We start from the raw sequence: 21,671 nt of genomic DNA on the forward strand, positions 1-21,671 counted from the left end.
ACACTGAAATTTATTGTGAGGCCATTAACGACGTCTGTGTGCAGACTTTAATAGCTGAGAATCACTTAATGCCTGTACAGTGTGTCCTCATATGTCTCTGTGCTAAAGTGTCACAATATGAACAAGTATATTCGATTCAAAGGACAACTGTGCAATTCTGAAATGAGCTCAAGAGTAAAAGCTCTGAGGACTGAGACAGAATGTATAAAGAAGCCTGATGTGTTGTATTTACCTCAACAGCATCATTTAGATAAAAGCTATAAAACCTGTCAGTACTGGAAATGCTAAACTAACTCATTATACTGCCCTACAAATAGAACATCCAGCTTTATTGGAGCCAGACGTTCAACATGTTCAAAGAGACTATGTGTTTAATTTGACTAGAAAATTTTTTAAACACTGGAGAATCCAAACTGCATTTGGCTCAAGCGTTGACCAGGACATGACAACAGATCGGATCAGGATGGAGGATCTCTGGTTACAGCAGTGAGAGGACAGATGGCAGATACAAGAAGATTGACAGACAGGTCAAAGGAAAGGGAACGAAACAGGGTGCTTCAATAGACACATAAAAGATTACACATTTTGGCTATGTTAAACTCTCTAGAGCTTCCTGTTGCTAACAGAGTCTACTAACAGAATTATAACACACTCTGTTCTCCACTTAGCTCATTCCTGTCTACCTGCAGCCTGCTACCTGCAATAAGACACCTTCATGTTATTCTTATGACTGATTCACACTTCACACAGGCATATTTCAGCACCTAGTTTAAAACTAAACACTGTTTATTGTCTGACTGCAGTATCCAGACACAGATTAAATACTGTGCTTCACCCTGTTGACCAAGGAGGGTGCAAATTACTTCTGTTTTTGCTTTCAATAATTTTAGCAGTAGAGTCCCCACTCAAAGTCACAATCCAAACCAGCTAAAAACAACCCCATGGCATGTCCGTGCATGAAAATGCTGTGGTGAATAGCAGGTAAAAAAAATACAGTCTGAAAATAATACAGCAACCATAATGTACGAAATCTGCCTGCATTTAATTGGATGAGAACCTACAGCCTTCATGGCACACTGTGACACCTCATTAACGTACCCACTTGTCCTTCAAATAAATAGTCCAAAAAGGAAACTTGTCAGTTTTATCAGATGACAATAACCTACATATAAAAAAACAGCAATGTATTCATATTATTAACTGCTGATTTAAATCAAAGTGCTATTTTTGTTTTAACATTTAAAGTGAAGAAGCCAAAAAGCCAGTCATTATGCGTCCAAAGTGGTCCAAATAAAGCAGTTGACCCTCAGCTGCAGGACCAGCTGTCACTCAACAAGCCTCCACTGTAACTTACAAGCAAAATTTTCCTCTTTTTGTTTTAATTTGAGCTCAGCTACTGTGAAGATCAACGAGCCGAGGCTGTGCATTTGTCTTACAGTTTAACTGAAATCGTTATGATCCAGGAAGCTGCAGGAGGCTTTGGACCACCGCCTCCACCAAATGCTTTGATTGGCACATGCTCCTTCTTGGATAACACACATCACAGCTCTGATCAGACTCTCACGACCCCTCACTGTCTCCCCACCTGCTTCTCAATATGGCTGTCTGTGAAGTTTAGTTGACTGCAGGGTTAATGCAATCCACAGATACTTCCCTAAGATAACAACAGTTCAAACGCCTTAAACTGCTCCACTGATGGTATTCGCATCTCCACATGAATCTCTCCACAGAGACAATTTGTCTAAAACAGCCTTAGAAACTCATCACCACCTCGTACGCCTGTCACAATCCTCCAGCGTGACCACAGATACGATCTATTCTAGCAGCATCAGGCGAGCATTTGCATCATATTTGTTAACCAGGATGTGACCGACACAGGCAGACGAGGCGGGGGGTAAGGAAACTGTCAAATGGCCATGAGTGTAAAAAATTAAGCTGCTGATATTGCGAACAAGACAAAGTTCCTATTCATGATGGCAACCACAATCCCTCCACCACTTTAGTGCTAAAGGCAACAGGTCAATTGTATTTCTAACAGCGGTTTGTAGCCCTAAAGTGTGGTTCTTCACTCATGTAAATGACTTAGTGATGATAACTCAATAAATTTTACTCTCTAACTATTAAAAACACAACGCTGTCAGAAAGAGATTCTGAAAGTGTCAAACAGCTGGGAACTTTTGAAATGAATATAAGCCATATCTAAATTGTAATAAATAAAATAAATAAATAAACAGATTAAAATAATCGAAACCTTTGTGCCTTCAAACGCAGTTCACTTAAAATGTGTTCATCTGTTTTTATTGTTGCAACTAAAAAACTGTACGTTGACAGCTATGTACATTATATATACACGCATATACACATAGTGTGTGTGTGTGTGTGTGTGTGTGTGTGTGTGTGTGTGTGTGTGTGTGTGTGTGTGTGTGTAAGAGCCAGCAGTAATCTAATATGATAAAAGAGTAAAATCATACAAAGCTCATTACACAAACACAAACCACGTAAGCAAAATCAGAAGACACTAAATATTTTCAACATCTCTTCTGATATTTTTGAAAAACGTCCTCTAGAAGAATGCAAAAACATGTTTGTTTGTTTTCTCGATTTTTCTGAATGAAATTGGAGAGCTGTGCAGCTGTCTGGACGGCGGTGGTTTTTTATTTTCCCCCTGTTGTGTGTGATGAGAGGCAGCTCACCGTTGTTGCAGTACTGTAGCAGCAGGTTGGTGCTGTCATACAGGCTCCCACACGAAGCTACCCGCTCCGACATCCTTTCCTCCTTTTGTTATCTCTTCTGTTTTTCCAACTCTCACTCGTCTGCTTTGTCCTCCTTTCACCTCTCTCCCTCTCTTCTTCACGCCGTTACCCCTTTCTGTCTCATCATACAAACACACACATACACACTTTTACCTGCCTCGGCTCTCCGGCTATTCCCGCTCCAGCCTTACTGTCACCGTCAAGTGCAACCTGTGGGACAAACTGCACTTCCTCTGCCTGCTTTCAAAGTAATATTCAACAATGCTTCTTAGCCACTTAATATGATTTGGAAGACTTATGCGATTGTGATGTCAATTTTGGACTAGATTAAATGTAGATTTTAATACAATATCAAAACAATACAGATTCAAATTTTATATATATATATATATATATATATATATATATATATATATATATATATATATATATATATATATATATATATATATAGTCACCTTAATTTATACAAATGACAAAGACTCTGTAGTGAAGTTATTTTGAAACACTATGTAACTTAAAAGACATTCAATTCTACTGGTCAGCAGGATATAAGCAGTTTAATCTGACTTTTCTTCTTTTAAGTAAATAAAAAGGTAATTATCTGTAATGTTTTAAATTCATATTTCTGGGGACATTTTTATTTATTTTTTGTTATCTTTTTTACATTACTTTTATTTATTTATTTACTTTCTTTTGTTTTTCCTTAGTTTTGGGTCTCCTTTGCGATGGGACCCGCTTTTATTTTGAAGGGAGAACCATGTTTCTTCCGGCAATAATCTAATTGACATCTTCCTGTCTGTCTGTCTGCCTTGTGTGCCGCTGTTCCTATAGCAACAGCCTCTCCGGCAGCTGTGGTCCGGGTAGCGATCATTGGCGGCAGGAAAGCTATACAGTTTGTAGAGTGTAGAAAACACCGAACTAAATGAAACAGGTTTGTGTTTGTGAGACGGGAAAGGTGATCGCAGGGAGGCGTTGCGTTCCTGAATAATTGACGGAGAAACGGTGAGCTGCACCTGGCACACGTGTTTACAATCGATGCCAGAAACCGTTGAGACAGAACTGGAGGTTGAACCTCTTCCGCTGCAGCCTCTGAACATGTTCGGCTGGCAGTACCTGCTTTTAGTTACGATTATTAACATTTCGACTTACGAATGAATACCTTGGGGTTTTTTTTTTAAGAATAAGTAATAAAATCATAATTTAATAAATTGCCCTATGATGATGATGTTGATGATTATTATTATTATTAGGTAGATGCTTTGGGACAAATATTGAAAAGAAAGAATGCTTTCAAAAACTGTATTAATGTTTTTATTGCTAACAAAGCAAAACACATTTCAGTTAGCTAAAGGACACATTTTGAATAAATATAATGATTGGTTTAAAATGCAGACTGTATGTGACTGAATTTCATCACCAGGCCTCAAATGCATAATTAAATGAAACTAGATTCAATTTGATAGAGCACGAAGAAATGATCAGCATGTCAGAGAAGCTGACTTGTCTTGTGTCTGTTACTGACAACTTTGATCTAATACTTTTAAATCTTTCTTATGGTTGGTTAGTGCTACATAAATAAAGGTGTTTCAGTTTGTCACTGATAATTTATTTGCACACAGTTTAGTCTGTTGAAATGAGTCAGTGGCAGTACAACTTTATTAAATTGATTTAATCTCAAGCTCCAAGGCTATCCATTTTTTTTCCCTCTCAGGAGGGTTTGTTTCCAGTTTTCCTTTAAATGACATCAGAAGTCATATTGAGATGGTCTGTGGGCTGATCCTGACCTTCAGATCTTATTTTAGTCATACAATCTACAATCAGAAGCCACCTTCCATTGTAACACTCTCGTTAAGAGTTCAGCTTTTCAGACAATAAATACCTCTGTTCTTTATATTGTAAAGCAAACCTGTAAAACACTTTGGAGCTCTTGAGTAGATGTAGAAATTATGAAAATGATTCATCTCAATCGCTAGTCAAGTAGATATCAAGTTTGATTTTTAATCGCTCATGTACTCGTTAAAGATCAGCAGCACCTGGAAGAAAAAACTGATGACGTTGAAGGAATAAAACTACAAAATGAAGTCGTCATGTCTCCATGTTACACTCTTATGTCAAATAAAAACAATGCATTTTAATTTTCATACGCATTTATTCACAGATGAAAAATATGCACTCTCCTCCACAGGAATGTGTAACAAGATTTGGTAGACCAATGTAACAGTGCTTCTGAGTGAACTTGCATAACTTTGATGATTTTATTGCAATGAACCTACTCCTCACCTTCCTCATCTCCCTCCCCATCAACAGAGTCAACTCCAACCTCTTCATAATCCTTCTCTAGAGCTGCCATGTCCTCTCTAGCCTCAGAAAACTCACCCTCCTCCATTCCCTCACCCACATACCAGTGAACAAATGCACGCTTGGCGTACATCAAGTCAAACTTGTGGTCAAGTCGTGCCCAAGCCTCAGCGATGGCGGTGGTGTTGCTCAGCATACACACAGCCCTCTGGACCTTGGCCAGGTCTCCACCAGGAACCACAGTGGGTGGCTGGTAGTTGATGCCGACCTTGAAACCGGTGGGGCACCAGTCCACGAACTGGATGGTGCGCTTGGTTTTAATGGCAGCAATGGCAGCGTTGACATCTTTGGGCACCACATCGCCACGGTACAAAAGGCAGCAGGCCATGTACTTGCCGTGGCGAGGGTCACATTTCACCATCTGATTGGCTGGCTCGAAGCAAGAGTTTGTGATTTCTGATACAGTTAACTGCTCGTGATAAGCTTTCTCTGCAGAGATGACGGGGGCGTAGGTGGCCAGGGGGAAATGGATACGAGGGTAGGGCACCAAGTTGGTCTGGAACTCTGTCAGATCAACATTGAGGGCGCCATCAAAGCGGAGCGAAGCAGTGATGGAGGACACAATCTGGCTGATCAACCTGTTCAGGTTGGTGTAGGAAGGACGCTCGATATCGAGGTTCCTACGGCAGATGTCATAGATTGCCTCGTTATCTACCATGAAGGCACAGTCAGAGTGCTCTAGGGTGGTGTGGGTGGTCAGGATGGCGTTGTAGGGCTCAACCACAGCAGTGGACACTTGGGGAGCTGGGTAGATGGAAAACTCCAGCTTTGACTTCTTGCCGTAGTCTACAGAAAGGCGCTCCATCAGCAGGGAGGTGAAACCAGAGCCGGTCCCACCACCAAAGCTGTGGAACACCAGGAAGCCCTGAAGACCAGTGCACTGGTCAGCCTGAGGATGGAGAGGGAAAGACAAAGTTCATGCGATACAGTTATCTAGTTTACTTTGCCGATAATGGCTCTGAATTTACCCACCAGTTTGCGAACCCTGTCCAGAACAAGATCAATGATCTCTTTTCCAATGGTATAGTGTCCACGGGCATAATTGTTAGCTGCATCCTCCTTGCCAGTGATCAACTGCTCAGGGTGGAACAGCTGGCGATACGTCCCAGTCCGCACCTCATCTAAGGAAACAGACAGACAGTTATTTAAACTGACTCACATACTGCACTGCTACATTTAGCCAATGGTAACAACGCTTACCGATCACAGTGGGTTCAAGGTCCACAAAAACAGCTCTAGGGACATGCTTTCCAGCTCCAGTCTCACTGAAAAATGTGTTGAAGGAATCATCTCCTCCGCCAATGGTCTTGTCACTGGGCATTTGACCGTCTGGCTGAATGCCATGTTCCAAGCAGTAAAGCTCCCAGCAGGCATTCCCAATCTGGACACCAGCCTGTCCAACGTGGATGGAGATGCATTCACGCTGTGGGAAGAAAGACAGGTCACTTAGATGTTCACACTTTTTTCACTACAGATGATATGGGTACCAAAAACCTTATCACTTTTTCCCCCTCCCGACCTGTTCACCATTTATCCAGGTCAAAAACCTAAAACCTAAACTAAAGAGCAAGTTAATTCAAAAGGTGTCTTAGAGAAGATAGCTACCCAACAACTGAGCACAGAAAGCAGTTTGTGAAAATAAATGGTGGTTGCTCCTTATGTATGGACATTGCTTGTGGTGTACCCCAAGGGTCAGTTTTGGGTCCAAAATTCTTCAACTTGTACATTAACGACATCTGTAAAGTGTCCAAAGTATTAAAAATGGTTCTCTTTGCTGACGATACAAACATTTTTTGCTCTGGTGATGATCTGCAGAATTTATTGGAGGATATGACTAATGAAATAAGTAAAGTGAAGTTCTGGCTTGATAAAAACAATTATCATTAAATTTGAATAAATCTAAACTTATGTTATTTGGAAATAGTAGTTTAAATACAAATGCAAAGATTCAAATAAATGGTGTTGATATTGAAAGAGTCAGTGAAAATATATTTCTGGGGGTAATAATAGATGAAAAACTTAACTGGAGAGCTCACGTAAGATATATTCATTCCAAAGTATCACGAAGCATTGCAGTACTAAACAAGGCAAAACAGGTATTTGACAGAACATCACTTCATATTCTCTACTGTTCACTGGTTTCACCATACTTAAGCTATTGTGCAGAGGTCTGGGGCAATAACTATAAAACCACATTACATTCACTTTTTACTCTTCAAAAGAAAGCAATTCGAATCATCCACAATGCAGGTTATAGGGAACATACAAACTCACTATTTTTGCAGTCTGAAATATTGAAAATTGATGATATAGTGAAATTTCAAACAGCACAAATTCTATTCAAAGCAAAAAATAAAGAACTGCCAGGTAATATTCAGAGTATGTTTTTTTTGAAAGAAGGAAGTTATAATTTAAGGGGTTTTTGTAACTTCAAAACAATGAAGGTACGTACTACAAGAAAAGGCTTTTGTGTTTCTGTTCAAGGAGTGAAACTATGGAACAAACTGAATATGGAATTAAAGCAATGTCCAAACATAAAACTGTTCAAAAAGAGTTATAAAAATATGATCTTCTCGATCTATAAAGAAAAGGAAAATATTTAAATTAAGTGAATGTCTCTATTTAAAAACAAACAAACAAAAAATTCATGATGTGATATTATAGTATATAGTATATCAGAAATCTGTTCACTATTTTTATTACAAATTATATCAGTAAGGAAGCTGACTAAATATTCACTGATAATTTATGGGACAGGGGTGGGATTAAATAAGTGTATACTTCTTCCCACTCCCTTTCAACATGTAAATTAATCAGAATGTTTTTTTGTATGTAATTTGTATAGTATATATTTTTTTCTCTCATTTCTTTTCTAAATGTACTTGTATATTGTTCACATGTTGAAATAAATTACCAATCAATCAATCAATCAATCAATCAATCAATCACTAAGAGCTTTTACAGTCCAGTGGGACGCTGGGCCAGATGTTGTCACTGACTGGATATAAACCACACCTCTCCGGTGCACAAAAGGCCGAACGGAAAGCGGGGAGGAATGGGTTGTCACAACCACCAAAAATGCGCAAAGTCATCTCCCCACGCCCCAAATCACAGTTATACCCTCCAATCTTACTGATACCTAAAATTATGCGACCTGTCTGATTATCAAAGAGTAAAACGTAGTTCCGTATACTGCCTTCCATGTTCCCGTTTTTACTTTTCGGTTTAAGGCAACGCTTCCTCCCTCGTTCCTTAGAACAGCAGATTAAAAATTGCGCACCGACATATCATCAATAACCAACTGCCAACATTTAGCAGAGGTTTTTAAATTTCTTACCATTTTGTTCGTTGGTCCTTAGAGTAAAGAATAGGAAGAAAAACTCGACAACAAATCCTCCAAACCAACCGTTAGGAGCCGATCTAAGAGGAAATAATGACGCAGACAGCGCTTTCGCGCCTGGCTTGCGGAGGGGACCGAACCATTTCTTATAAATTAGGAGGTGCGCGGATTACAATATGCTTAATTTTATCCAAAAACAAAAAAACTAATCACTAGATTAATCCAAAATAAAGCAAAATGCGTCTTCTATTAATTATATAATAAAAAATGTAAATTTTAAACGTACAAATATCTTTAATGGCTCCCTAATTTCTAGACCCTTAGATTCGCCCTGACTTCCTCGGACCGCATTTCTAGAATCATTTTACGTATCGCCTCCTGGCGGTTTGGATGATAAATGTAACTCATGTATAACTTTTAACAATTTGAGTACAACCAAGTAATTAAAATTTTAATACAGTATTAGTACAATAAAACTGAATTTAAAAATGTGTTTCTTTCTGTGTCTTCATAGCTCTGCCTTCAATTACATACGTGAAAAGATGAAACAGCCAAACAGGTCACACTGCGAAAAGAAATCGATCAAGACTATTGTTCTATGCAAAAATACAAAGGTGTATCCCACCAAGCAATCCCTTTGTATAAATTGATGTGTTTTTGTTTTCTTTCTCTTTTTATACGTATTTATTTTCTTCATAAAAACACAGTATACTCGCTGCTTCACATTTACTCACATTTCCCTTTATATTATTATGTCTATATTATTGTGTTGTCGTTCAATGATCACGTTGTTTACAGAAAGGTTTTTTTAAGCCAACAATACGAAGTTCAAAATTATGAAAACAAAACAAAACAAAAACTTCCCATCTATATGCCGCTGTTCCTATAAGCAACAGATGCTCCGGCAGTCCGGGTAATGATCGTTGGCGGCAGGAAAGCTATACAGTTTGTAGAGTGTAGAAAACTGCGAGCTAAATGAAACAGGTTTGTGTTTGTGAGACGAGAAAGCTGATCCTAGGTAGGATTCCTGAATAATTGACGGAGAAACGGTGAGCTACACCTGGCGCACGTGTTTACAATCGATGCCAGAAACCGGTGAGACAGAGCGGGAGGTTAAACCTCTTCCGCTGAAGCCTCTGAACATGTTTGGCAGGCAGTGCCTGCTTGTAGTTACGATTATTAAGTAATTTCTACTTACAACCACTTAAAGTATTTATTTGTTTACTCATCTTTTTAAAATAAATATAATTTAATTGATCACTTGACCTATTTACTAGGTATATCTTTTTGGGGGAATATTGCCCAGAAATATTACTTTTAAAAAGTAAATTGAATCAAAGAATCCGTCCATCATTACTAAAAGATGGTATAATGAAAGCTTAAAATAATATTAATATCTCCGTTGGGTGGCGGTAACTATTTCCCAAATCATTGTCCTTTAATTTAATAATAAATTAGTGTACCAGTGACTGTATAAAGCACACAGCCTTAAATATATTTAATATTTAATACTGTAAGCATGTGATTAATTCTGTTTTGTAGTTTCTAAGTGTGACCACTGTGGGGAATCAGCATGGGTGTTTGATAACAATATACAAACATGGAAGGAGGTAAGAATTTTGACTGGTATTTAAACGTTCTGCCAACTTATTTTTAAACAAGATAACAGCGGCAGTATCGACAAAACACACTTCAGTTATCTAAAGTAAATATTTTTTAGATGAAATAATATGATTGTTTTATATGCTGACTGTGCATGTATGTTTAAGATGTATTTTATTTTCCATTTTTCTGTGGTGGCCGTTCGGGATAGAACTAAAAAAAACATTACGACACATCAGCATATACTGCCGGATGCACACCTTTGATTCCCAAATTAGTTTTTTTTTTAATATTATAGACTTTCCACACTAGGCCCCAAACACATAATTAGATGAAACCAGATTAAATTTTACAGCCCCAAGCAACTGCTGTTTTATGTATTTAAATATTTAAGGTGTAAAGCTTTAAAACTGTTCTTAACAGTTTTTGAGTATTAGTGTTTTAAAAAAATTAATGCACTGACACCTTCTCTTTAAACAGCTCATGTACTCTTTATTAAGCAGCACCTTAATAAAAGAAAGTGCTGATATTGAAAGAACAGAACTACAAAACAAAGTGGTCATGTCTCCATGTTACACTCTCACATAGCATTAAAACACCACATTTATTTAAAGTTGAAAATTATACACAGGAATGTGTAACAAGATTTGGTAGACCAATGTAACAGTGCTTCTGAGTGAACTTGCATAACTTTGATGATTTTATTGCAATGAACCTACTCCTCACCTTCCTCATCTCCCTCCCCATCAACAGAGTCAACTCCAACCTCTTCATAATCCTTCTCTAGAGCTGCCATGTCCTCTCTAGCCTCAGAAAACTCACCCTCCTCCATTCCCTCACCCACATACCAGTGAACAAATGCACGCTTGGCGTACATCAAGTCAAACTTGTGGTCAAGTCGTGCCCAAGCCTCAGCGATGGCGGTGGTGTTGCTCAGCATACACACAGCCCTCTGGACCTTGGCCAGGTCTCCACCAGGAACCACAGTGGGTGGCTGGTAGTTGATGCCGACCTTGAAACCGGTGGGGCACCAGTCCACGAACTGGATGGTGCGCTTGGTTTTAATGGCAGCAATGGCAGCGTTGACATCTTTGGGCACCACATCGCCACGGTACAAAAGGCAGCAGGCCATGTACTTGCCGTGGCGAGGGTCACATTTCACCATCTGATTGGCTGGCTCGAAGCAAGCGTTTGTGATTTCTGATACAGTTAACTGCTCGTGATAAGCTTTCTCTGCAGAGATGACGGGGGCGTAGGTGGCCAGGGGGAAATGGATACGAGGGTAGGGCACCAAGTTGGTCTGGAACTCTGTCAGATCAACATTGAGGGCGCCATCGAAGCGGAGCGAAGCAGTGATGGAGGACACAATCTGGCTGATCAACCTGTTCAGGTTGGTGTAGGAAGGACGCTCGATATCGAGGTTCCTACGGCAGATGTCATAGATTGCCTCGTTATCTACCATGAAGGCACAGTCAGAGTGCTCTAGGGTGGTGTGGGTGGTCAGGATGGCGTTGTAGGGCTCAACCACAGCAGTGGACACTTGGGGAGCTGGGTAGATGGAAAACTCCAGCTTTGACTTCTTGCCGTAGTCGACAGAAAGGCGCTCCATCAGCAGGGAGGTGAAACCAGAGCCGGTCCCACCACCAAAGCTGTGGAACACCAGGAAGCCCTGAAGACCAGTGCACTGGTCAGCCTGGACAAATATAAAGCAGAGATGTGTTTCTGTTAGAGGAGTTAACCTGTGGAATAGTCATGACAGTGATTTAAAAAGGTGTAGTTCATTTTCCTTGTTTAAAAATATGTTTAAAAATAGAGTATTAGAAAAATATATATCAAGAATGAAAAGAGCAAAAAAACCCTCTTGATTCTTTTGCTTTGATGTAGTTACTTGTGTGGTGGAAAGTTGTTGTTGTTGTTTTTTTCTTGTTTGTTTGTTTGTTTTTGCTTTGTTTTATTATTTGCTTCCAGCCCTGTGTACAGGAGCTGCATGCAAAAAGATCTTTTGTTAAAAGGGTTGGCGTAATAAGCAAATGCTTCAGCCAATACCTTTTGATTAGCCTTGTCTCATGCTTTCTTGCTTTGTGGTAGATCTTTGTTCTGTCTTCACTGAGATATTTGAATGCTAATCAATAAAAAATCAAATCAAAAAAAAAAAAAAGGATGGAGAGGGAAAGACAAAGTTCATGCGATACAGTTATCTAGTTTACTTTGTCGATAATGGCTCTGAATTTACCCACCAGTTTGCGAACCCTGTCCAGAACAAGATCAATGATCTCTTTTCCAATGGTATAGTGTCCACGGGCATAATTGTTAGCTGCATCCTCCTTGCCAGTGATCAACTGCTCAGGGTGGAACAGCTGGCGATACGTCCCAGTCCGCACCTCATCTAAGGAAACAGACAGACAGTTATTTAAACTGACTCACATACTGCACTGCTACATTTAGCCAATGGTAACAACGCTTACCGATCACAGTGGGTTCAAGGTCCACAAAAACAGCTCTAGGGACATGCTTTCCAGCTCCAGTCTCACTGAAAAATGTGTTGAAGGAATCATCTCCTCCGCCAATGGTCTTGTCACTGGGCATTTGACCGTCTGGCTGAATGCCATGTTCCAAGCAGTAAAGCTCCCAGCAGGCATTCCCAATCTGGACACCAGCCTGTCCAACGTGGACGGAGATGCATTCACGCTGTGGGAGGGGGAGAGGGGAGGAGTCAATTAAATGTACACCTTTTTCTTTTAGATCAGAGTAAAGGGACACAAATTGAAAAACTGCATACATGGGAACAATGCCAATTACTCCTTGCTTTTGGGCCAAACAGTCTTTAAAAAGTATCCCAATCACAAGCATACTAGTCTTCACTTGACTGTTTTCTCCATACATTGTGTTGCTATGCGACAAATCTTTCCTTCCTTAACTACCGATGACGTACGTGCTGTTGAAATTTCAAAATGTGCGCCCTTTTCACTTGGAATCTATTACTGAAAAAACGCTTTAACGAAACCGAATATTCAAGTGATCGTGAACAAAACAAAACAATTCTCTCCGTTCACACTTCAACCACTATTTTTTTCCCCATATCTGATCTGCTCACCATTTACAAGACACTTACTAACCTAAAACACAATAACCCCCCCTAATCATTTATATATTTAAACCACACCTCTTGCATAACCATCACAGAATAAAGTAAATGTCAGTGTAGAGACATCATTTTCCCATTTCTACTTTGCAGTTAAAGGCAACACTTCCCTCCTCGCTCCTTAGAACTGGGAGGAGGTCAAAAAATGCGGAAGAAACATATCGCCCGTAACTGACTACTAAAAGTTTGCTTTTACAAGGTTTCTTACCATTTTGCTCTTTGGTGTTTACGCTAAAAAATGGCTGAAAAATCTCAGTCCTACAAACCGACCGTTAAGCGTCGACGTAACAGGAAATAATGAAGCAGATGACGCTTTCCCCGCCTAAAGAGGATTGAACCATTTCTTGAACAATAGGGTGGAGGTGGATCACTGGTATTCTTAATTTTAACCCCCCAAAATTTAGAAAAGAAAGTTAACCGCCAGGTTAATTCTGAATAAAGTAAAATAACGTATATAAATTAAAATATAATAATTTAACATTATAATAACTAAAAGCGACATTTTTAGTGAATCTATATCTTTCTTAACCCCCCTAGTTCACAAAGCCTTAGAATCGCTCTGACCACATTTCTATAACGGTTTTTACGTACCGCCCGCTGGATGTTGAACGTAGTCTAACGAGCTTGGGAAAAAAGCGTCTGGACTTCTTTAAGTTTCTTGAAGACGTTTCACCTCTCATCCGATAAGCTTCTTCAAGCTCTAAAGTTCTCTTAATTCCATGTATATACTAAGATCACTATCAAGTGGCAAAGTTTGTTTTTAGATTAATTTCAAAACTATAAAGTTTATTCAGTCTACTATATCTATTACGATCCATCTAAATACTGTTTTTCTAAATACCCAGCTTGTAGATTTACCCTACCCTAATAATGCTTACTGTTCTTATTGCGCCTTTCTCCCTTTTTCCCCTGTCTTGGCCAGAGTGATTGTTGTTGTTATTATCATAGGTTCTTGTAGGTATTGTTTTATTGCCTTTGTTAATAATAATAATAATAATAATAATAATAATAATAATAATAATAATAATAATAATAATAATAATAATAATAATAATAATAAGAAGAAGAAGAAGAAGAAGAAGAAGAAGAAGGAAAAACTGACCTTTACCTCGCAAACCCGAATGCGGCTGCGCTTTGTTATTGTCACGTGACCTCTGACGTTTACACAGCGCCAACTTGTCGAGTTGTTACTGGTAAATGCTAGAAATGATGAAATATCTAGTAATACGTTTTGCTGACGTTTGATTAAGAGTTATATAAGTGAAACTTTATGTTTTTTATCAGCGTTAAATTGTGCTCACCTGGTTAAACACCGGGCTGACGTTAAAGTTTGCGGTAGCGAAAGTAACTGAACGAGGAAGCGTTTCCAACGATTGTCAGCGCTGACAGTAAGTTTACTTTTAGTTCCCCGTGAAGTGAATGTCATTGTATGTTGTGGGGCATTTTATTCTTTAGTAATGGAATATTGTTTTTTCCAAAGAACATCAGCATCAGTGTTGTTAAGCTACTGAATGTTTTAAACTGACTTGCAGACTTTTTTCTAATTGCTAATTATTATTGACTGTATCTGTTCAACTACAATAACATTAACCAGAGGGATACCTTTCTTATACTACTTATATTACTACTTACTACTACTTATACTCTGGATCGCGGTGTTGGGGTTGTATGATATCTAAGGCTGTGTGTATGGTTTGACTGTACATATGCACCGCCATGTGACTGACATTTCCTGAACATTTATAAGCTCATGGGGGAAGGAGGACTCAGTCTTTAATAATGAATCTTAGTTAAATTTCTTATGTGTTAGATATCAGCAAAAGGCATTTTAACTCATCATATTAAAGCACGACAAGCAGTGGTATTCTTTTTCTTATAAAGGCTTCAGATCAAATCTACAGTCTGGACTTCTGCTAGTAATTGAATTAATGTGAACTGTAACCACTTGAGCTTTCTCTGACATTTCTTTCTAATTTCTAATGTTTGTGTTTTGTTTTAACAACAGCCCAACACTTCCTTATTAATACAACTAATAGTCTAGTAGAGGGAGTTTCCGTGCATCCGAGTCTTTCAAAGCTGATACTCAGAGATTGTGTGAGCATTACCATGATTTAATCTTCAGCCTTTCTCTAATAACTTATAAATGTGAATTTTATGGTAACCGAAAATGTCTGAAAAATAATCAGGCAGTTGTTTTTCCCTAGGTTATTTTCAGTATGCGAAACAGACAGAGGGGATCCCAGCTGGGCTTGCTGCTCCTTGCCTCCCAGGTGTTTCAATTGGGTCTGAACAATATCCCTCCCATCACTCTGGCTGTCCTGGCTCTCAATGTGTACCTTTACCTATTCCCTGCTGCCCCACTGTTTCAGGTAAATACACCAAATACACTTCTAATGATGGAGACAGAGTTTGTCCATTTTTAATGTCGACCAATATTTATACAGCACAAGGTTGGCTATTTTGTTTTATACAGTGCAGTAGCCCTGAAATAATTGTTTTAAACTGTGTTACTAAAATGTTAGAATATAATCAACAAGGAAGATATTATTACATTAATGGGAAAGTTGTTTATCAAGTAGAAAGATTATGTGCAGATCTCATAATAACTAAAGTATAATAATAATAATAACTTTTTATGATAGTATTCTAATTAGTATTTAAAAAATGTAAAAAAATGTATTATCTCCTAATTTCCTAGGCCTGTGTTAGTGTGCAGCAGGCCTACTGGTTTAAAGACTGGCGCAGACTCCTGCTGTCCCCACTGCACCATGCAGACGACTGGCATCTTTACTTCAACATGGTGTCCTTCCTCTGGAAAGGTAGAAGGCTGGAGCAACGGCTGGGTGGGCCCTGGTTCCTTTACCTGCTCTCAGTGTTCTCTCTGCTTACTGGACTGGTCTATCTAGTGTTGGAGGCGTTGCTAACAGAGCTCATGCAGGACCAGTCGTACAGCATGGCGTGTGCTGTTGGCTTCTCAGGTATAAATTATAGGGGAAAGTTCTATAATCCTTTATGTTGTAACTGATATAGAAGATTTGATCACTCTATATTTGTAAACATATATTGTATTATCTTCCTCCATATGTCATGACCAACTATTTGATATTTTTTTCCGAAAATGGCAACATTTCCTTTTTCTTGTGTATTTATCTTTGCAACGTTTGTGCTTCTAGGTGTCCTGTTTGCTTTGAAGGTACTCAATAACCATTACTACCCCGGAAGTGTGACCTATGTGATGGGATTATCTGTGTCTAGTCGCTATGCTAGCTGGGTAGAGCTGGTGCTTATCCACATAACATCACCCGGGTGAGTTACCTGTCTGTAATTCGTATCTGTAAATTAATCAGGACTATGGATTTACTACACAGTTAAAATATAGAGATACCAGTGTGAACACTGATGCACCTAGCAGGGCAACAGCTCTTCTGCTTTAAAAATTGATTTTCTATTTCAAATTAATTTGAATTTGAATAATCCAACATCGATTCATTAAATCCTGAAATGCATTTTTAAATGGATTTTGCCAGAAACATCAGAATCTCAGCTAAAACATGGCATTGGGTGTTGAAAGTAGACATCTGACAGATTCCAAAGCTGCACGTCACTCTCTGACCAAAATTCACTGAACCAGCAGCAAAAGGAGACAAACCAGACTTTTGAAAAACATTGCAATGAATTCCCTCTTATTTTTGCTGTTTTGCTTCCACCACGATAAAATTGCACTTCCTGCACAGCTCTCTCTCAGTGTACTTCAAGACCAATTCAATACCAAAGAATTTTCAAAGTGTCACCTTTATTTTTATAGTTATATTGAGTTTGTAATTGCAGAGAAATAGTCGATTCACTTTGGGCATGCTATTTTTCAGCAGGAACCTTAGAAAAACTCCTGGGGCTTAAACTGTTAAGCCCCAGGAATAAAATAAAAAGTGCAATATTGTAACTGCTTTAGGATGTGTTATTAATTTGAAAAAGAATATATTTAATTTACAAGTTTTAGAGGCTTCTTTCGACAGTACAAATCCAAGATAAATTATCATAATTACAATATTTCTGAGTCAAAATTGAATCGCATTTAATCCAATTCAATCAGGATCTTGTGAATCAGAATTGAGTCAGTTGTAGAAATCAGTGACAATACCCAGCCCTACTTGCAAGTGGATATAAAAAGGGGATGGGGATGTTTAATATATTTTTTAAATGGTACCTGAAAGAAGCATTAAGAAGCACAAGTACTCCGGTACAGTCGCTGAACAGAATCAGGTATTTGTGTTACAGATAATAAAAATGCAAAACGGGTTCCTCCGAAAATGGCTCAACTGTTCTCTGTTTTTTTTTTTTTAATTATATTTTAGTATCAGTCAGTATCCACAGAGGGTAAGGCTACATGATGTCATTTCATGATTGAATCAACATACACATCGACTTCTCTCTAATCTAATACTGCTCCAGATTCAGATACAATTTCTTCTGCTCACTGATGTGTGATTAGTATGCAGTTAGGCTCAATGACAATTAGTAAATTAGTAAATGTCCAAAAATGCTGCAGCAAGGCTTCTGACGAAAACATCGAAATACTCACATATAACACCGCTGCTTATACAGTTACACTGGCTCCCTGTCGAATTCAGAGTCCACTTTAAGATTCTGGTTCTCACATTTAAGGCTCTTCAAGAACAAGCACCATCATACATCATTGAACTCTTACAGCCCTATGCCCCTAGTAGGTCTCTGAGGTCTTGTGGTCAGGGCCTACTTGTTATTAAGTATACGAGACTGAAAACTAGGGGTGATCGAGCTTTTGCTACTGTGGCCGCCAGACTGTGGAATTCTCTTCCTCAGAACTTAAGATCTGCTGATTCACTGATTACTTTTAAAAAACAGCTAAAAAAACATCTTTTTAAAATTGCATTTTGTTAACTTTTGACTGTATTTTGTCTTTTTAATCTGTGCCTATACCTTGTAAAGCACTTTGTGATCTCTTATCTAGAAATGTGCTATATAAATAAAATTTTACTTACTTACTTACTAATGTTTTATTTTAGGAACCTGTTGTTTGAGGTGTTGAATTAAAATGTCCTGTAGATGGCAGTGTTTGATTAAATAGCAATAATCTATGCTTCTCTTCTTCAGGACCTCTTTTGTTGGTCACCTGTCAGGGATCCTGGTAGGTCTCCTCTACACCACCGGACCACTGAAGAAAATCATGAAGAAATGTGCAGGTCTGAATTCATGTTTTTTTTTTTTTTCTCACCTGTTTTCTTACATTTATATTAACGCAGCCACTCGTAAGATGGCAAAAACACAGTGGACCAAAGTCTAAAGATTCAAGTGTGATAGAAAATATGTGATAGAACACTAGAGTCAGCTTTGAGAATTAATCTATGTAGAAATATAAATATTTGTCAGTAACACTGTTTGAAGTAACACTGAAGGGCTCCCACATTGTTTCCATTTAAACAAATCAAATCAAATCACTTTTATTGTCACATCACATGTGCAGGTACATTGGTACAGCACATGTGAGTGAAATTCTTGTGTGCGAGCTTCACAAGCAACAGAGTTGTGCAGAATACAATAATGTAAACAAGCAAAATTATTGTATTCTGCACAACTCTGTTGCTTGTGAAGCTCGCACACAAGAATTTCACTCACATGTGCTGTACCAATGTACCTGCACATGTGATGTGACAATAAAAGTGATTTGATTTGATTTGTTTAAATGGAAACAATGTGGGAGCCCTTCAGTTGCTCTGCTGACAAGCCCCTGGGGGGAGCTACACCGGAGCTCCCTCAAATGAGAGCAAGACTTTCGTAAATGCAGCTAAACTTTGTGAGGCGAATTGAAAGCTAAATTGTCATCAGGTGATAGCTAGTGTCATTCTTCGGTTGCTCTAAACAGAGAGGTTGGTCAATAGGTTCAACCTAAAGCAAACTACAAATGGACTAGATCAAGCTTTCTTACAATACCTTTCCTACAAGTACCTGATATTTATATAGAATCTGCTTATTGAGAGGAAAACTGAAATAATCTGCATATATTTTCACCAGGGTTTGTGACATCGAATGGATATAACTCACAGCCCGGTGCCTACTACAGATCTTCGGGCTACTCGGGTATGATGGCAGAAAATGACTGTATACTGACTAATATATTGTAGGCTTTGCTGTCTTCACGGGATTTACAGACAATAACGAGAGTATACAATATGCCAGACTTAACCTGGTGTGTATGTGTGTCTCAGGCTACACTGGCACTGGTAGAGGACTCTCAGGAAACTATCAGTATGCACCAGGTTACACAGCAGATGCATCTTATACAGGTGGACTGACAGAGGAGGAGCAGTTAGAGGAAGCCATCAGAAACAGCCTGAATGACAGAGGTAAGGCAGGAGGGGACAGTTTTGATAAGTGGAAAAGGGTTAGAGTGATTTATTTTTTATATCTATCTGATGTCACTGGTTTATCTTTCTTTTCTTTTCTTTTCTTTTCTTTTCTTTTCTTTTTTTAGGTCAAACCCGGCAGAGAGGAGCCCCCCCTCCTTATGGTTTCCACCTCTCCGAAGATGCCAGAGCTGAGCAAATCAGGCAAATGAGACTGAGGAGGTTTGACAGATGAATGAAACAGCGGCAAGGAAGAAGAATTTTTTACTGAAAAGTTCCAAATATTGCAACCACAAGCTGAGGATGAGTGTCCTGAATAAGAAGATCCAAAATCACAGGCTGACATATTTAAGAGGTCTTTGTTGTGTGGCGCTTTTTGTTAAGGTGGCACTAAAATGAATTAATGTCACCTATGGAAAATGGCTGTGATGCTTTATAAGAGTTCAAAGGCTAATGAGCAGTTTTTGATCTGTCTGATGACGCTGAAGACAACTTTAGATGCACGTCGGTAGCAGAGATTAAAGGTAATATTAGTTTTGAAGTAGGTAGCAGACATGGTATTAAAAATGCTGTTTAATGCTGCTTTACGTCTATACTTGAGTTGGAGAACTGCAACAAGTCTTACTTAAACACCACTATATTTACTCCAGTCGGCTAGTGTTCTTTTTTTCACACAAGCAATAAAGACGAGACAAGGTTTTGTTTAAATGGCTACAAAATGTTTACTGTGATATTTCAGCATATGTTCATCAACTTAGAGATCCAACGACAAGACAATAGAATCAGAGCTATTATCCGTGTGCTCCAAACTTCGGAAAGCCGTGATTGTAAATTCTAAGAGTCTGGATGATGAAATCCACTGACATCTGAAACATAATGTTGCAGGAGCTATCCTGGAGGTGAGCAAGACTTCTGATCTCAGTAAGCCTCTACTTATATTACTCAACTACAAAAGGCAAAAATGAAGCTGGTATTAAATTTTAAATTATGTCTTTTTTTTAATTTCCCCTAAGATCCCTTTAAATTTTTAACAGGCCAGTATTTTCAAGAAAGTTCAGCAAAGTTCAGCAAAAGATATGAACAATGTGCTCATGATGCATTCGCTCTTCAGTAAAGTTTACTGGTTCTGTCATGTTTAAGTTCAAGTCATTTATCATTAGATTGCAAAAATATGCCACATTGGGCCAAAAGTTTCTAAATTCTTCTTGATGTTTTTGCTTTCTTTTTTGTTTTCTTGAAGTTTATAAATGTTATAAATGTTGCTTTTTGGTGCACAAAACAGCTGCTTTCATGAATGCTCAGTATGTCTTTGCAGTCATACATTTATTTACACATACTGCTCATTCACTCTTTTGAGTTGAAATAATCCATGTATACCTACAGCCGAATTACATCATGTATTAAATATTTTTATAGGAAATAAAATGGAGTTATGTGTATTTTTTTTAAACAAAACAAATCCAACACCATAATACTCTAACCTTTGTAAAAAGGCACCGAGCTAGACTGATGCTGTCTGTAAGTAAAGTTAGGAGGGAACGTTTAAGAAGTACATTGCTGGCTCAGATTTCCCCTAAAACCCTGAGGCATGATGGGAAGCTTAAAAATTAGAGCTAAGAAACCCAACGAACCATACCTCAGCCCACATGGGTCCAAAACCATAATATTACAGTAGATTTGATAAAGTCTTACCATTTCAAGTGGTGAGAGGTTCAAAAGGTTGGGCATTACACATCCGGGCTCACTATCACAGTAGGTGGATTTAAATATTTTTATATCAGATGTGTGCTGACAGTTTACATAGATTGATTTTTGCAACCTGCCAAGAGGAGCGTGGGAGCTGAACGGTGCAGAGGGGGCCTGGCAGAACAGGAATGGGTGAGGCTGAAGAGTGACAGAGGGGATGACAGGATGGGGACGAGGAAGAGGTGTCTGAGTTGTCTGTCTGGACCGCGGGTGCACATTAAAGGCAGTTGTTGGCATGTTGGCGGTTCTGTTTCAGTTCGTCATCTCACATCGCACCTCCTCTGTTAACAGATCTGACTGATTAGTTCTGTGAAGAGCTCCACCTGCTGTGACACTGTCACTGAGCA

At 38.7% G+C, this 21,671-nt stretch overlaps 4 protein-coding genes across 8 annotated transcripts in view; 1 reads left to right on the top strand and 3 right to left on the bottom strand.

Moving 5' to 3' along the window:
* The window catches only part of eml2 (EMAP like 2), a 30,791-nt gene extending 27,840 nt beyond the window's left edge, over positions 1-2,951 (bottom strand). Inside the window, exon 1 of the mRNA XM_080889279.1 lies at positions 2,694-2,951. Within this exon, the coding sequence (XP_080745405.1) occupies positions 2,694-2,766 (73 nt within the window). The 5' untranslated portion in view covers positions 2,767-2,951. The remainder of the gene's footprint in view (positions 1-2,693) is intronic.
* Positions 2,952-4,885: 1,934 nt separating this feature from the next.
* On the bottom strand, positions 4,886-8,611 carry LOC308400533 (tubulin alpha chain-like). Its single transcript, XM_080888292.1, has 4 exons — positions 8,452-8,611; positions 6,315-6,537; positions 6,087-6,235; positions 4,886-6,003 (listed from the first exon to the last, which is right to left on the bottom strand). Exons 1-4 carry the CDS (start codon positions 8,452-8,454, stop codon positions 5,026-5,028), a joined length of 1,353 nt encoding a protein of 450 aa, XP_080744418.1. The 5' UTR covers positions 8,455-8,611; the 3' UTR covers positions 4,886-5,025.
* A 1,911-nt stretch (positions 8,612-10,522) lies between these two features.
* LOC308401846 (tubulin alpha chain-like) lies at positions 10,523-13,518 on the bottom strand. Its single transcript, XM_080890293.1, has 4 exons — positions 13,407-13,518; positions 12,522-12,744; positions 12,294-12,442; positions 10,523-11,749 (listed from the first exon to the last, which is right to left on the bottom strand). Exons 1-4 carry the CDS (start codon positions 13,407-13,409, stop codon positions 10,772-10,774), a joined length of 1,353 nt encoding a protein of 450 aa, XP_080746419.1. The 5' UTR covers positions 13,410-13,518; the 3' UTR covers positions 10,523-10,771.
* An 833-nt stretch (positions 13,519-14,351) lies between these two features.
* Positions 14,352-20,991, top strand: LOC308401335 (rhomboid-related protein 4-like). 5 transcript variants are annotated; one of them, XM_080889497.1, is made up of 9 exons: positions 14,352-14,586; positions 15,204-15,292; positions 15,403-15,567; positions 15,897-16,176; positions 16,372-16,504; positions 18,329-18,417; positions 19,247-19,312; positions 19,441-19,578; positions 19,707-20,991. In XM_080889497.1, the coding sequence occupies exons 3-9, from the start codon at positions 15,415-15,417 to the stop codon at positions 19,811-19,813; spliced, it is 966 nt and encodes a 321-aa protein (XP_080745623.1). In that variant the 5' UTR covers positions 14,352-14,586; positions 15,204-15,292; positions 15,403-15,414; the 3' UTR covers positions 19,814-20,991. The 5 variants fall into 5 exon arrangements, with proteins under 5 accessions (XP_080745623.1, XP_080745626.1, XP_080745624.1 ...); XM_080889500.1 differs by having other exon boundaries at positions 15,908-16,176; XM_080889498.1 differs by lacking the exon at positions 15,204-15,292 and having other exon boundaries at positions 15,389-15,567.
* Positions 20,992-21,671: the final 680 nt, after the last annotated feature.

The sequence above is a fragment of the Rhamphochromis sp. 'chilingali' genome, assembly GCF_963969265.1.
Source record: "Rhamphochromis sp. 'chilingali' genome assembly, chromosome: 8".
In the NCBI taxonomy this organism is placed as follows: domain Eukaryota; kingdom Metazoa; phylum Chordata; class Actinopteri; order Cichliformes; family Cichlidae; genus Rhamphochromis; species Rhamphochromis sp. 'chilingali'.